Source organism: Stegastes partitus, unplaced genomic scaffold (genome assembly GCF_000690725.1).
Source record: "Stegastes partitus isolate 25-593 unplaced genomic scaffold, Stegastes_partitus-1.0.2 Scaffold218, whole genome shotgun sequence".
Classification (NCBI taxonomy): Eukaryota; Metazoa; Chordata; class Actinopteri; family Pomacentridae; genus Stegastes; species Stegastes partitus.
This window is the reverse complement of record NW_007577949.1, coordinates 500,524-513,164: the sequence shown is the minus strand read 5'-3', so window position 1 is coordinate 513,164 and position 12,641 is coordinate 500,524. Positions and strand designations below refer to the sequence as shown.

At 38.6% G+C, this 12,641-nt stretch overlaps 1 protein-coding gene across 5 annotated transcripts in view; it reads right to left on the bottom strand.

The window, feature by feature from the left end:
• mast2 (microtubule associated serine/threonine kinase 2) overlaps positions 1-12,641 on the bottom strand; it is a 162,593-nt gene that overhangs the window by 37,658 nt on the left and 112,294 nt on the right. For all 5 annotated transcript variants that reach the window (XM_008280999.1, XM_008281001.1, XM_008281000.1 and 2 more), the window contains one exon: positions 5,384-5,475. In XM_008280999.1, coding sequence (XP_008279221.1) covers positions 5,384-5,475 — 92 coding nt within the window. The remainder of the gene's footprint in view (positions 1-5,383; positions 5,476-12,641) is intronic.

The window sequence follows — 12,641 nt, the reverse complement described above, 5'->3', positions numbered from 1 at the left end:
ATCATAAAGCTTGGAACTTACTGCATGTACACTGATTATGACAACCCAAAGATAAAAATGACACTGTGTAAGATATTCAGCAGTTTAACCCCTAAATATCTCACCTGTTTTCTACTAAAAAAAGAGAATTAAAAAGTTGCAGCACATAGTGATTCAACAAATATGCACCCCAATATATAACACAAAAGGCAAGAAACAACTGTTTTGTTGTGTACACACTCAATACAATGTAAAAAACTTTTGTTGATGCGGTATTTGTATTAAATCTAGTGTACGTCTTGAATGAATTTAGCAAGTGTGAAGCAGTGACTTGTTCAGCAGCAGCAGCAACAACATCGACAACAAACAGACTGTAACAGTGTGTCACCTTCCTTTTGCATTTTTAAACTGTGTGAAACCAACACGAACAAAACAAATGCAAAATGAATGGGCTCTCTGTATGAAAACAGACTGAGTGTGTCAAGTATTTGGCCAGCTCTTTCAGCCTCCATCCATTCTTTAACTCCTGACCTTTAACAAAACATGAGTAGAATGAGGATCTGACTTTCAATTGCAAGAGACATAAATGAGAGAAAGAGGAGGTAATAAAGGACAGTAGGGGGTGAAGATGGACAATCTTAGAGATTTATGAAGTGTCTCATTAAATGATTGCAGCTTTCTCTCTATCCAGAGAAAATGGATTTTAGATTGGAGACACTTTTTTTTTTTAAACATTCACTGTTACCACCCTGAAAACATGCATAGGCAAAAAAAAGGGATAGACAACCTGGGAGAAAAGACAAGAGTGTTTCAGAGGGGAAAGAAAGATGAAGATGACCAAAATCCACACGTCAATACTAAAAGTTTATTAATGTGCAAAATCACAAGTGACATGGGGCCATGCCTCCAGTTTCCCTCTGTTCCCTGTGTTTCCAGGGTTTTACTCTCTCTATTTGCTGACATATTTTGTTGACATTTAGGCTACAAAACACTGATTTTATAGTTCAATTAGGTTCAACACAAAACTATTCCACCCCTTGAACATAAAATATAAAACAGCTGCAGGTGATCCTTTTCTGAATAAACCTGACATTATTTCATAAAAATACTGACAAAACCATACAAATGCAGAGTACAATATATGAAAGGCCAGTCTATCTACAGGGAACATCAGTGCTGATTGTAGGTATGTAATGAACATTTCAGCAGAATTGGATGACAGGTTGAACATAGATGAATTGGGACAGGAAAGTCTGGCAGCCTCACAGACAGGAGTGACAAATAAGGTAGTTGACCATTTCAGTTATGCCTTTTTTCAGCAGCATATCCACACAGAGGAGAACCTCAGATATTAATATGAACATGTACTTTCTGTCAGATAAGAACCTCTGTATATGTAGCTCTCTGGGCAGAACATGTATGTACATATTTGAGCAAAAACGTGTTTTCGTTGTCAAACAGATTGCTTGTTAGTGTCCAAATCACTCCTGTGAGGTGTCTAATACGTGAATTTGTGTGTCCAGGTAGATGTTGCTGAAGTTGTTTTTAAAAAGACACATAGGTCTCACTGGGGCTATAACCAGGCTCAGTCACAGCACACACACACTTTCTGGTTACAACTGAGTATGGATATATGCGTGTACCATTAGCTAACCAAAGTCTCATTCATAGACAGAAGAATTTATCTCATACTGTACAGACAAATCACACAGAGCAGTGATGTTTAAACTGGTGTGTGTGCTCCAGGTATGTGACATGAACTCATTGTTTGAAAGGGTTCTGGAATTTCTGTGGCCCACCACACCTTAGAAATCCTCATCCTGGTTTAAAAAGTGGTGAAAAGTTTAGACAACCAATGTATTAACTGATGGACATAAACATCAGATAAATAGCCTCATATTGTATTGTTCCCGCTTCAAATGGGGCCTTTTAGCTTGGTCTCTTGGAATTTGTGATGGTCATGTACAGAATAGCTCATTTTGCTGCCAATAGATTTTAGGGTTCAGAGGGTCAGCTATTAAACCTTCAATATGGATGAACTATCTGTTTTGAGATGGTAATTAGTATATTGCCCATAGGTTTGTTTGCAAGACTGTCATACAGAAGTAACACACCAAACACCACCTACCAGCCAGAGTCAAAGACAACAATGAACAATGACTTGACAATACAAACACCATTATGTCTCACGTTTACCACATTTGCTACATGTAATGTCCAGAGTGATTTTCAGCATGTTACCACACTGTGATGAAAAATTAAATCACTCTCATATTCTATTTTTAAAAATACTTGTCATTTATTGTCAAGGAAAAGAAACACTGCGTGGATTGTAAATTATAGCTGAATCTCCTTGGTTTGTTCATTTTTGGCTCGTCACAGCAGGTAAAGAAGCTGCTTTGTGGTCACACGTTTAAACGTTTTTGTGCAGTAAACTGCAGTAACAGTGACCTACTTTAGCAAAGACCAAGAAATACGCTGGCCTACGAGATAGATGCAAATATAATATCTGCTATGTGACTCTTCAGTCTCATTCGCTCTCCAAGTAATGTGCAATCGGTAACACAAAACACAGCTAGAATAGGGGAGGTGGCAGAAAAAAAAAGAGCCTTTCATTGCCTTGGGAGTGTGTGACCAAAAAATAAATAAATAAACAAAAGAGTACAGCCTTCTGACTTTTTTTCTGTTCGTCATCACGAATACAAAGATGAGGAAGAGATTGACATAATTCATCAGAAGCCAGAGCATGCCGAGCTGCCAATCATCAGCTGATCTTTTTCGAATAATAGCTCACCGTCAGCCAGGAGGGGAGAGGAGAATTCAGAGCGGGTGGAGGTGAAGAAAAAAGAAAATGTAGATATTGACCAGAAGTAAATCAAGGGAGGAGGGAGAAAAAATAAAATTGATGTTACAACATTATGGAGAAGAAAAGAATGAGGTGAAAAATGAAAGAGAAAAAAAAAAAAGAGAGAGAAAAAGATTTAACCTCCAGTGATGTACATTAATCAGAGGAGTGCCATTCAACAGTAAGCTATCACAGCCTCAGCTGGAAGACTTAAGAGTAGACTTCTGTTACACTGTAGGTTTCTGTGAAGGTCATATCAAACTCGGTATAAGGCTACAATTCCATTTAAGTGTGTCCTCAAACACTTAGGCCTAAATAGAGCAAACTTAAACACAGCATATTTTTTTTTGTAAAAGTGGTTCTGAAGAAACAGGAGAGAACATAAAAAAAACAGCAGCATTAATTATCAGTATTAGGTTAGTTGTATTTACATCCTTTCCAGGCTTAAAGACACCGACAGACAGGACTATGAGGCTCACTGTGGCAGTGTTACCATGGTAACACAGCAGCCTGGAAGACAGAAATGGAAATGGGAGGAAGGAGGAAAGGAGAAAAAGAAGAAGAAGGACAGAAGGATGGCGCAAAAGAAGTTTAGAGTGTTATTGAAACCAACCTGTAATGTGAACCCAACAGGCAAGCACAGAACCACAAACACCTTCTCTGGTATTTGTCCTGTCAACCTGACTCCAGCCTACCTGTTTGTTTTTCATCTCTGAGGCTAAAGGTTGTATCACCACTGATCGACTTATTTAAAACTTAGTCTGTAAAATGCCCAAAATGAGGACAATTATATATAACAGAATTAATATTTTTCATCTTATGTAGTTATTTTATTTTAAGTGTCTCACTGAATCGTATACATTTGTGCTCAAATGAAACTATGAAAACCATTGTACAATGAAACGATACATGACAAATTCAATGTTTTTTTTTAAAACTAAAACACAGGTTTTAAACACATCCTGAAAGTAAATGAGCCCCATCACTAAGTTTCCTTTTATTCACATTTCAACCAGCAGGTCATACCAGCTCTTCATGAAGAAACATGAACAACAGTCCACAACCTACATCGAATGTACATTTGAAACCAGAAGTTTACATACACTGTAAAAATACACATGACCTTTTTTTTTTCTTCTTACTGTCTGACATTAATTCAGACTAAAAATGTTCCTGTTTTGGGTCAGTTAGGATTACCAAAATTATTTATTAAATAAAAACCAGAGTGGTTTGGTGCTAGTGTTTACCACTGTCACCTCACAGCTCACAGGTCCTGGGTTCAAATCTGGGCCGGGGATCTTTCTGTGTGGAGTTTGCATGTTCTCCCTGTGCAGCGTGGGTTCTCTCCAGGTTCTCTGGATTCCTCCCACAGTCCAAAAACATGTTGAGGTTAATTGGTGACTCTCAATTGTCTGTAGGTGTGAACATGAGTGTGCTTGGTTGTCTCTCTGTGTAGCCCTGTGACAGACTGGTTACCTGTCCAGGTGTCGTCCGCCTTAAGCTTAATTCAGCTGGGATAAACTCTAGCCCCCCACGACCCTACAGAGGATTAGCGGTGTACAGATAATGGATGGATGGGTGTCAAAAAACAAAAATGCTTGCTGTTTCCAGTTGATGTGTTGTAGTCCATGCTTGACACAAGTGTTGAAATGGACATTCAAAATTGCTGTCATACAATTTTCAGATTACCAGGCATAGAATAAGAGGGTTGGTACCTCAAATTCATTTTTTTAGTTTTATTTTTTTTACATGAAAACATAGAAGAAGCAAGAAGTTTTGTAAAGGTTTTTTGAAATCAAATTAGACGAACTTGTGAGCGCTCTCAGAGACACACACTGTGCTAAACTGAGATCAGTCAGGCACCAGCAGCAACATGAGCAATCATCTTGGAACCAAGCTGAATTCATATGATCTGTCCTATAGCTAAGCCATGACTGCTATCGATTAAAAAAACATATTGACAGGATTTCTGCTGTTATGCCTTTAATTCACAATATATAATGCCAAGAAGGCTTCTAGGCAAGAAGCAGGGCCAGAAGTCATTCCCTTTGTAACAATTTATCATATTAAATGCTTTCATCTATGGCAATTTATAATTATAAACTTTACAACATCTCGACAATTTAGATAGCAGTCTACCGTATGTACCGCAATCAGAAACGTCACAATACTGTGCAAAGCAGCCAGGGCTGTTAGCTGAGCTTTTTTGGAGTGTGTTAGTAAACACCATGACTCCATGTAACACACCGCAATTTTGCAACGACACCCTTTAGCTGAAGAACAAATGAATGCTGTACACCTACAACTAAAAATAATCACTTTTTCATCATCATTTATTCAGCAATGACTACTGTGCTGCTATGGCGCCTGGACAGGGGGATCTACTATCGTCTGCCTGCTAAGCTCGTATTGCTAAAACACAGTCAAAGTTGCTGAAAAACTGTCATCTCATTACTTAGCAAACCACTGAAATGGATGATGATGCTACCAAGGTAAGCTTTTTATATATTGTATACAAATCTGCAGAGGGAGTACATGTATTTGTGGTTTGTATGTTACCTGTGTGTCCATGCAGAGGTGAGTGTGGTCGTGGCAGGGTGGGAGAGGTGCTGGACGTCACAATCAGGCTCTTCCTGTTGCTTGCCCGACAGCTGAGGACAAACAACAATCTCAGTTCAGTGACTTCATCTTAAATCAAGTTCAGATATTAGACCAGTGAAGTTCAGATTACAGTGGAGCTATTTACAGAACAGCTTGAATTTTTAAGGAGCTATGGAACTACACAAAAATTCCAAGTCATTAATTTTGCTTCTCTAAATATCATCAAGGATTCTGTTGGCATCTTCCACATTCAGCTGTAAAGTTCGCAGAGACAGTCACTAGTCACTCACAAATTATTAAAGCACACTTTTAACTCACACACTGTCATGAAGTTAAAGTCAGTCATTTGCAATGTCTCCAAAAATGGTAGTACACGTCTTTGAGCACTGCGTCAGTAGAAGCGTGCGTCCACTGTAGACTATCAGACGGCATGTGTGTCAATGTCGCTTTATCACATGCACTACAGATTAGCTCACAGATGTTACAGTTTCACTAAGGCAAGAGCTTTGGCACGCACTCTGTCGTTCACACATGAGGACAGCAATGAAACACAATGACATCAATTAGTTACAAATGCAATCACACAACACACAGCTTAAAGTCACCCCTACTAATGGAAAATACAACAAAAAAATGAATGAATTATCAAGTTCTAATTGCTCTACAAATATTTTACAGTTTTAATAAACAACAAATGAAGCAAAGCTACTAAAATTGTTTTATGTGCTATAACCTATTTAAGAGGATTGGGCATTCCATCAGTATCTACTACTATCAATCAAAATCATATGTATAATATATTCATAAATGTGAGTGCACTATGTTGTCTGTCTGTGTGACCCTGTGATGGACTGGCAACCTGTCCAGGTGAACCCTGCCTTCGCCCTGAGTCAGCTGGGATAGACTACAATGCCCCACAACCCCCCAGAGGATAAAGCATGTATAGATGATGGATGGATGGGCAGATAATATATAAACATCAGTTTATAAACACATTCAGATATAACATTGGATGTAAGTGTTCATGGAGTTTGTTCTTTTTATTGGCTATTTGCAGTTTCACTTGTAGAAACTTTGATAATTTATTTTCGTAAATGTAGCACTGGCTGGTTTTTATAGACTGGAGATGAGAGACACATTATTTGTTTTGAGCTAAACAAGTAAATGGTATTATATAATTACATTAAAACATTCATTTTTGTCTTTATATTTGCATTTTAAAAACATGCTCCTCACTGATTTGACACTCCTCTACATCAACACTAGTGAGTGTTTTGTAATAAACATGTCAAATCAGGCTCCATCACTAATGGCTGGATAGTCATTGTGAAGTTGATTTTGAAATTGAAGTGAAATTGTCAGAGTTCAGCTCCCCTCTGGGTTGGGATGCTTGTGGATGTGTGTTTATGGCTGTGTGCATGTAGTATTGTACAAAAGATTTTTGTAGCAGAAAGAGCAATCTGCTTTAAAGCAGTGACATCTTTCACCAGACAGAGGGGAAGAGGAGGAAATGAAGCAGCAGCTTCAACACACCCACAGGTTGAGCTCACAAGACTTCTCCCTTCTGTTGTTTACTCTGAAGAGCCAAGTGTGTCGATAATGACTCGAGGCGGGGTCTGTCACCTCAGAGAAAATTACAGATAGAAGAGGAGGCTGTGATGGAGCCCCCAAGTACACTGATATGATGTCCTTGTAAAGTCACACATTTGTTTAGCTGCCACATTTCAAGTCCAGAACACACCAGTAGAGAACAATGAGCATCAGACAGAACACCTTGTTTATGTCAATAAAAATCTACACATTGATGCAATGCAACTGAAGAACTGAACATCATTCTATATCTAAAACAGCAGGGATCGGTTGGGGATCCTGTTGACTTCATCATTCATGCATATGGGCAAAAATATTATATTCACTCACGGATTAAGTGATGATGTTGTCTGGCCATAATTAACATCATAACTATGTGGTCCATGTCAAAGCATCTCTGGGATGGCAATGATTGTGGGGCTGCTGCCAGTCAGCAATGGGAGCACTAACTGTTGTTCTTGCCAAAATTTGCCTGAGGAGGTATAAAACATGACTCTTGACACATGACTATTTTTTGCATTCTGACTTATTGGTGTATGTCAGTCTCCTTTGTTGCTAACAAAAGACAGCTTTTGATCGTACTAAACTAAAATCCTGTTGCATGAATATCACGATGACCACGACAAGTCCATGAGTCTGTTACTTGGATTGATGACAAAGTCACCTTTATAGCACATCACTGTGTTTTCTTACAGACATATTTCTGCACTTTGCATATGCTACCATACCTTGATGGATACACTTTTCTGGTAACAACACTTTGCTAACAGTTGAGTTAGCAAAACGGCAAGAACTTTCTAAGATATTTTATTGAATTTATTTAACATGTAAGATTTCTTCATCATGACTGCATCAGTAGTTAAGATAAAAATACTAAATAAAACATTTGACAGAGATGTTTTACTAAGAGGAATCTAATCCTACCCCTTAACAGGATAAAAGATGTGCAAAAGCTTTGTTTATATTCTTGGCACATAATACCACCAGAGAGGCACCTGATTGGTCCCAAATTCATTCCACAGCAGGACTATCCCAAACCCACAGTCAGAGTCATTTAGCAAACAACATGCATAAAGTAGACTTGACTTCAACTTTATGCACATTTTGGGAAATAAACACTGTGGGCATGTAGCATTAGGCCTTGATAAGAAAAAAAAAAGAAAACTTTCTGCCCAATAAGTCAAAAAAATAAAAAAAAAAAAATTCTCATGCGCTGACGTCACTCAGTGCATTCCGTGCATCTTGCACGCACGCACCACTTTTTTTCTGCAACAGCACTCTGCACTTTCTCTGAACTCCTACAGAGCAGGGGTCAGAAGTTCAGAGATTTTTAATACACACCTACACAAATACATGAATTGCCCAGTGGCAGGGGAAGAGAAGGGAACAGTAAAAATTAGACAGACGGACGGGGTCAGCTAAGAAGATAGAGAGGTGAAGTGTGTGTCTCCCATGTGTGTTTAATGGCCAGATTTAAGAGTCTGCAATTCACAACCTGAATTACAAAAGTGTTATGTGGAATGAACAACAGATCCTCACTATTTACCAGATCACAATGCTAAAAATGTAAAGTTTGTCTTGAGGCTAGTGTTAGAAGAAAGACCATGGGGTCATTCAAATCAAAAGGCTTCAACCTTTGGGTAGCAGTAAATGCTATTTCAGTCTGCTATAGGAGAAATGCTGCCTGTAAAGTTGACATCTCTGTCTCATGCTGGCACTAACAATTAGGGCCCGACCACTTTATTGTGGCTGGCCGATTAAATCGGCCGGAGCTTTGTTGATTAAATGCTGATATATTTCTATTTTCTCATAAAACAGTAAATGCTATTTAGCGTCAGAGTAGCGCAGAATGCTGTCCTTGCACCGTTTGTCCACTGGATGGAGCTCTGACTCCATTCAGTCCTTCAGTCCTCACGGCTGCCTTCTCAGTAGTACAGGAGTAAGCTACAGTCAGGCAACATTACAGGAGTGGGCCGAGCGGAGCTACTGATAGATAAGTTCATAATGACGTTGTGACATTAACAATGACTCAACATGTCTCCTGTTTCACTCTAACTCTCTTGTGGCAGATTTCAGAAAGTCTTGCCGACATAAGGCTGCTCTCGGTGGCTAAGGTGAGCGCTGACCGCCGTCACAGCTGTCAAATCGAGACAGTCACATCGCTGAAATTATTGGAGCTAAATTTTAAGCAGGCTTTATCTTGATCAGTTGACCACTGATTTCATGTTTATACCACTACTTTCTCGCCTAAAATAATGTGAAAACTACATTATGTGTCACAATAACAGTTGTAGCAACAAAAAAAAAAAAACCCAAACTTGTTACCTTTAAAAGTTTTCTCCTCGGCTTATTCTGCTCGTGGCGCAAAATGCATTCTGGAATACTTGGCTGTCCCAAGTCTACACAAGACCGTTTCTCGACACTCAAGTATGCAAGTCCATATTTGCGTACTATTCCTTCTGCGCCTGCACACTTCAACATTCCTACTGCGCACATTTTTCTGTGCATATTTCCTTTGCTTTTAAAGCAGCATTACAATAAATAAATAAATAAATAAAATACATTATGATATCAAGTGCATCTTCAAAGCAATGTTAAATTCATTTTGCTTTATAAAAGCACATTTCTTATTATTATTATTTTGACTATTTTATTTGTCTTTATATTTCTACTTTTGTCAGCCTTTTCTTTTATGGATTCGCTTTTGATTAGTATTGCTTTATATTGCCACATTGTTTATTTTTATTTTATTCATTCTTCTTTTTATGTCCACTTTTATTTTATTATTCTTTTATTGATTTATTGTTTGTAATTTGGCACTCTCACTATGCCATAGAAATGTGTTTAACATTATATATTACTACTAAGTTTCTTGAACCCATTATGTATGCAATTACAAAAAATAAAGTGCCTTTGCAGAGTTGTAGTGGGATGTACTATATCTTTCGTTTATCCAGTGTTTTTTATTGAAGCTATGGTCTGTCCAACAGAAACAATGGTGAATCATTTATGTTGCTTTTCCTAAAATAAAGTTCAAGTTTGGGCAGATTTACAGTATGTGCAGCACTTGGCAGGATCTTCTCAGTAAATGATGGTACATTGGTGCAAAGTTTGTAGATGTTTTAATGTTTGCACAATGTGTTCACTCATATTTTACCTGCAATATGAGTAACTGCATATAACCCCAGGATGCACTAACCTTACTGTAAAACTCATAAGACACACATACATGTGCAGTGCTGTGACAGCTCTGTGGGAGTTACTGAGACCAGTGGTTCCCAACCTGGGGTCCGCAACCCCAACCGCGCCAGAGATCGGAGGGTGGGGCACAAAGCTTTGTCTGCTATGAGGTTTTGAGTTAATGAAAATGTAATTTTCACATTCTTCATAAAATCATAGTAACAGACATATTGTATTAGCATAAGTATGTATATAAAACAATTTCAAAATACATTTTTTTCCTTCATCAAAAATCGTTTGCTACTTATGCTGTGTTCACACCAGACGGCCACACCTAAGTGACCTCTCAGCCTCTCTGATCCTGCGGTATCCGTTTCGTCAGGTTGGCAAGGTCACCCTGATTCATCCCCTTTTTTGTAAGGAAAATATTGACAGAAACGATGTCTCAAAAGCGTAAAAGTGCTGATGATTCATCAGTGTCTAAAAAAAAGTCTGACTATACCTGAAGAGTTACATTAACCTTGGTTTAAGGACAAGACAGAAGTCAACCAGAATGTGTGATTTGTGGTGAAATGCTAACAAATGACAGCATGAGGCCCAGCAAGTTAAGATGACATCAGGAAACAAAACACCCGGAGACTACGAATGAAGGTCAGGATTTTTTTCAGAGGAAAAAACAGCTGGCACTGTCAAAAAGATCCAGAGACATCAGAAAAGTATTTGAAAAAGCGGGGAGTGATTTACTCAGAGCCATGGAGTCGTCATTTGAATGTTTGCTTCAATTGCCAAGGCTAAAAAGCCGCACAATATCGGAGAACAACTCATCAAACCTGCATGCCTGAAAACTGTAGAGAAGCTATGTGGCCCACAGATCACGGAAAAAGCTGAAACCCTTCCCCTCTCTCACAACACTGTTAAGGACAGAATTGATAAAATGGCTGGAGATTGTCAAAACCAGCTGCACAAATAGTTCAGGAATATTCCCTTTGCCATTACGTTGGATGAAACAACCACAGTGTCAGACGAATCTGTGCTCATAGTTTATGTGCAGTGTATTGAAGGTGAGGAGTTGAAACAAGACATTCTTATGTCTACAAAACTAGCCACAACAACAACGGGCCAAGATATTTTTATGACTGTGGACTCATGTTTCTCATCCAACAAGCTGCCCTACGAGAATCTTGTTGCATGCTGCACTGACGGGGCTGCTCCGATGATGGGCAAGAACAAGGGATTCAACAGCCCACTGAAGGAAAAAGCCCCTGAGTGTGCAATTTTACACTGCATGCTACATCGCCAAACATTGGCTAGCAAAAAACTTTCAGAAGACCTCAGTAAGACCCTGGCAACTGTTGTTAAAGTTATTAACTTTATTAAGGCCCGTCCTTCAACCAAGAGACTGTTTGCCCAGCTGTGTGAAGATGAAGCGCACCAAACACTGCTGTTACATACAGAGGTGTGCTGGTTGTCGTGTGGTCAGGTGCTTTAAACATTTCATGGAACTGCAGGAAAAAATAAAGGAATTCTTGCAAGCTCACAATCGATCACTGTATGAGGAGCTGACGGAGGCTTTTTGGATGAAAATGGCAAACCTAGCGGTAGGGTTGTCACGTTACTAAAATTTTAAACTCGATTTCGATACTTGGGGAAAAAAACTCGACACTCGAAACCGATTTCGATACCATGGAGAAAAAAAAAATCACCTTTTTATTGAACATTTTTGAGATAGAATATAGCAAATAACACCCTTCAGTCAAAAAGCTTCTGTAACAGTGCAAACAAAGAATTATAAGCAGTCCTAAAGTGTGCACTAAATACTGTAAAAAGAAATGTTTTGGAACACAATTTCATACATAAACTTTTAAAATATAAAAGTATCAGCAGAAGAGAACTTTTTCTAAAGTGCACACCAGACATGTTCATCATTGCTGATGAAATAAAGCAGGTAATGTTGGCTGGAAGGATTTTGCTTGTGGATGGTTGGTCTGCTTCAGCCTCAGTTGGACACTGGAAGAAAAATAAACAGTGTGTAAAAAATTACAAACCATGATGTCACATTAAACTAAACCCTGACTGCACCAACAACTTCAGCTTATTCGTCTTTTATCCTGGGTTAACATGAACTCATGTAGAAAATGTTCAGTGCATTTGTGATGGAAGTCAACTTTTACATTTAATGTGGGAGGAAATATTTATTAGTCCATGTAGACCAGTTTTACGTTTCTCCGTATGCTTGCTGAAAGCCTCATAGTGGTAATAATAACACAAAGTTTTATGTGCAGGATGGAGGAAAATACACTAAAAGAGCCGCTATGGACGTCAGTATATATACACGGCTACAGCAGCAAGCTGTTAGCTTTAGCTAGCGCTAGCTTTAGCTTAATGCTAGCAGAGATTTATTTTAACTAAATAAGCACTAATTTGTTGGTGCAATCGGATGTATGTT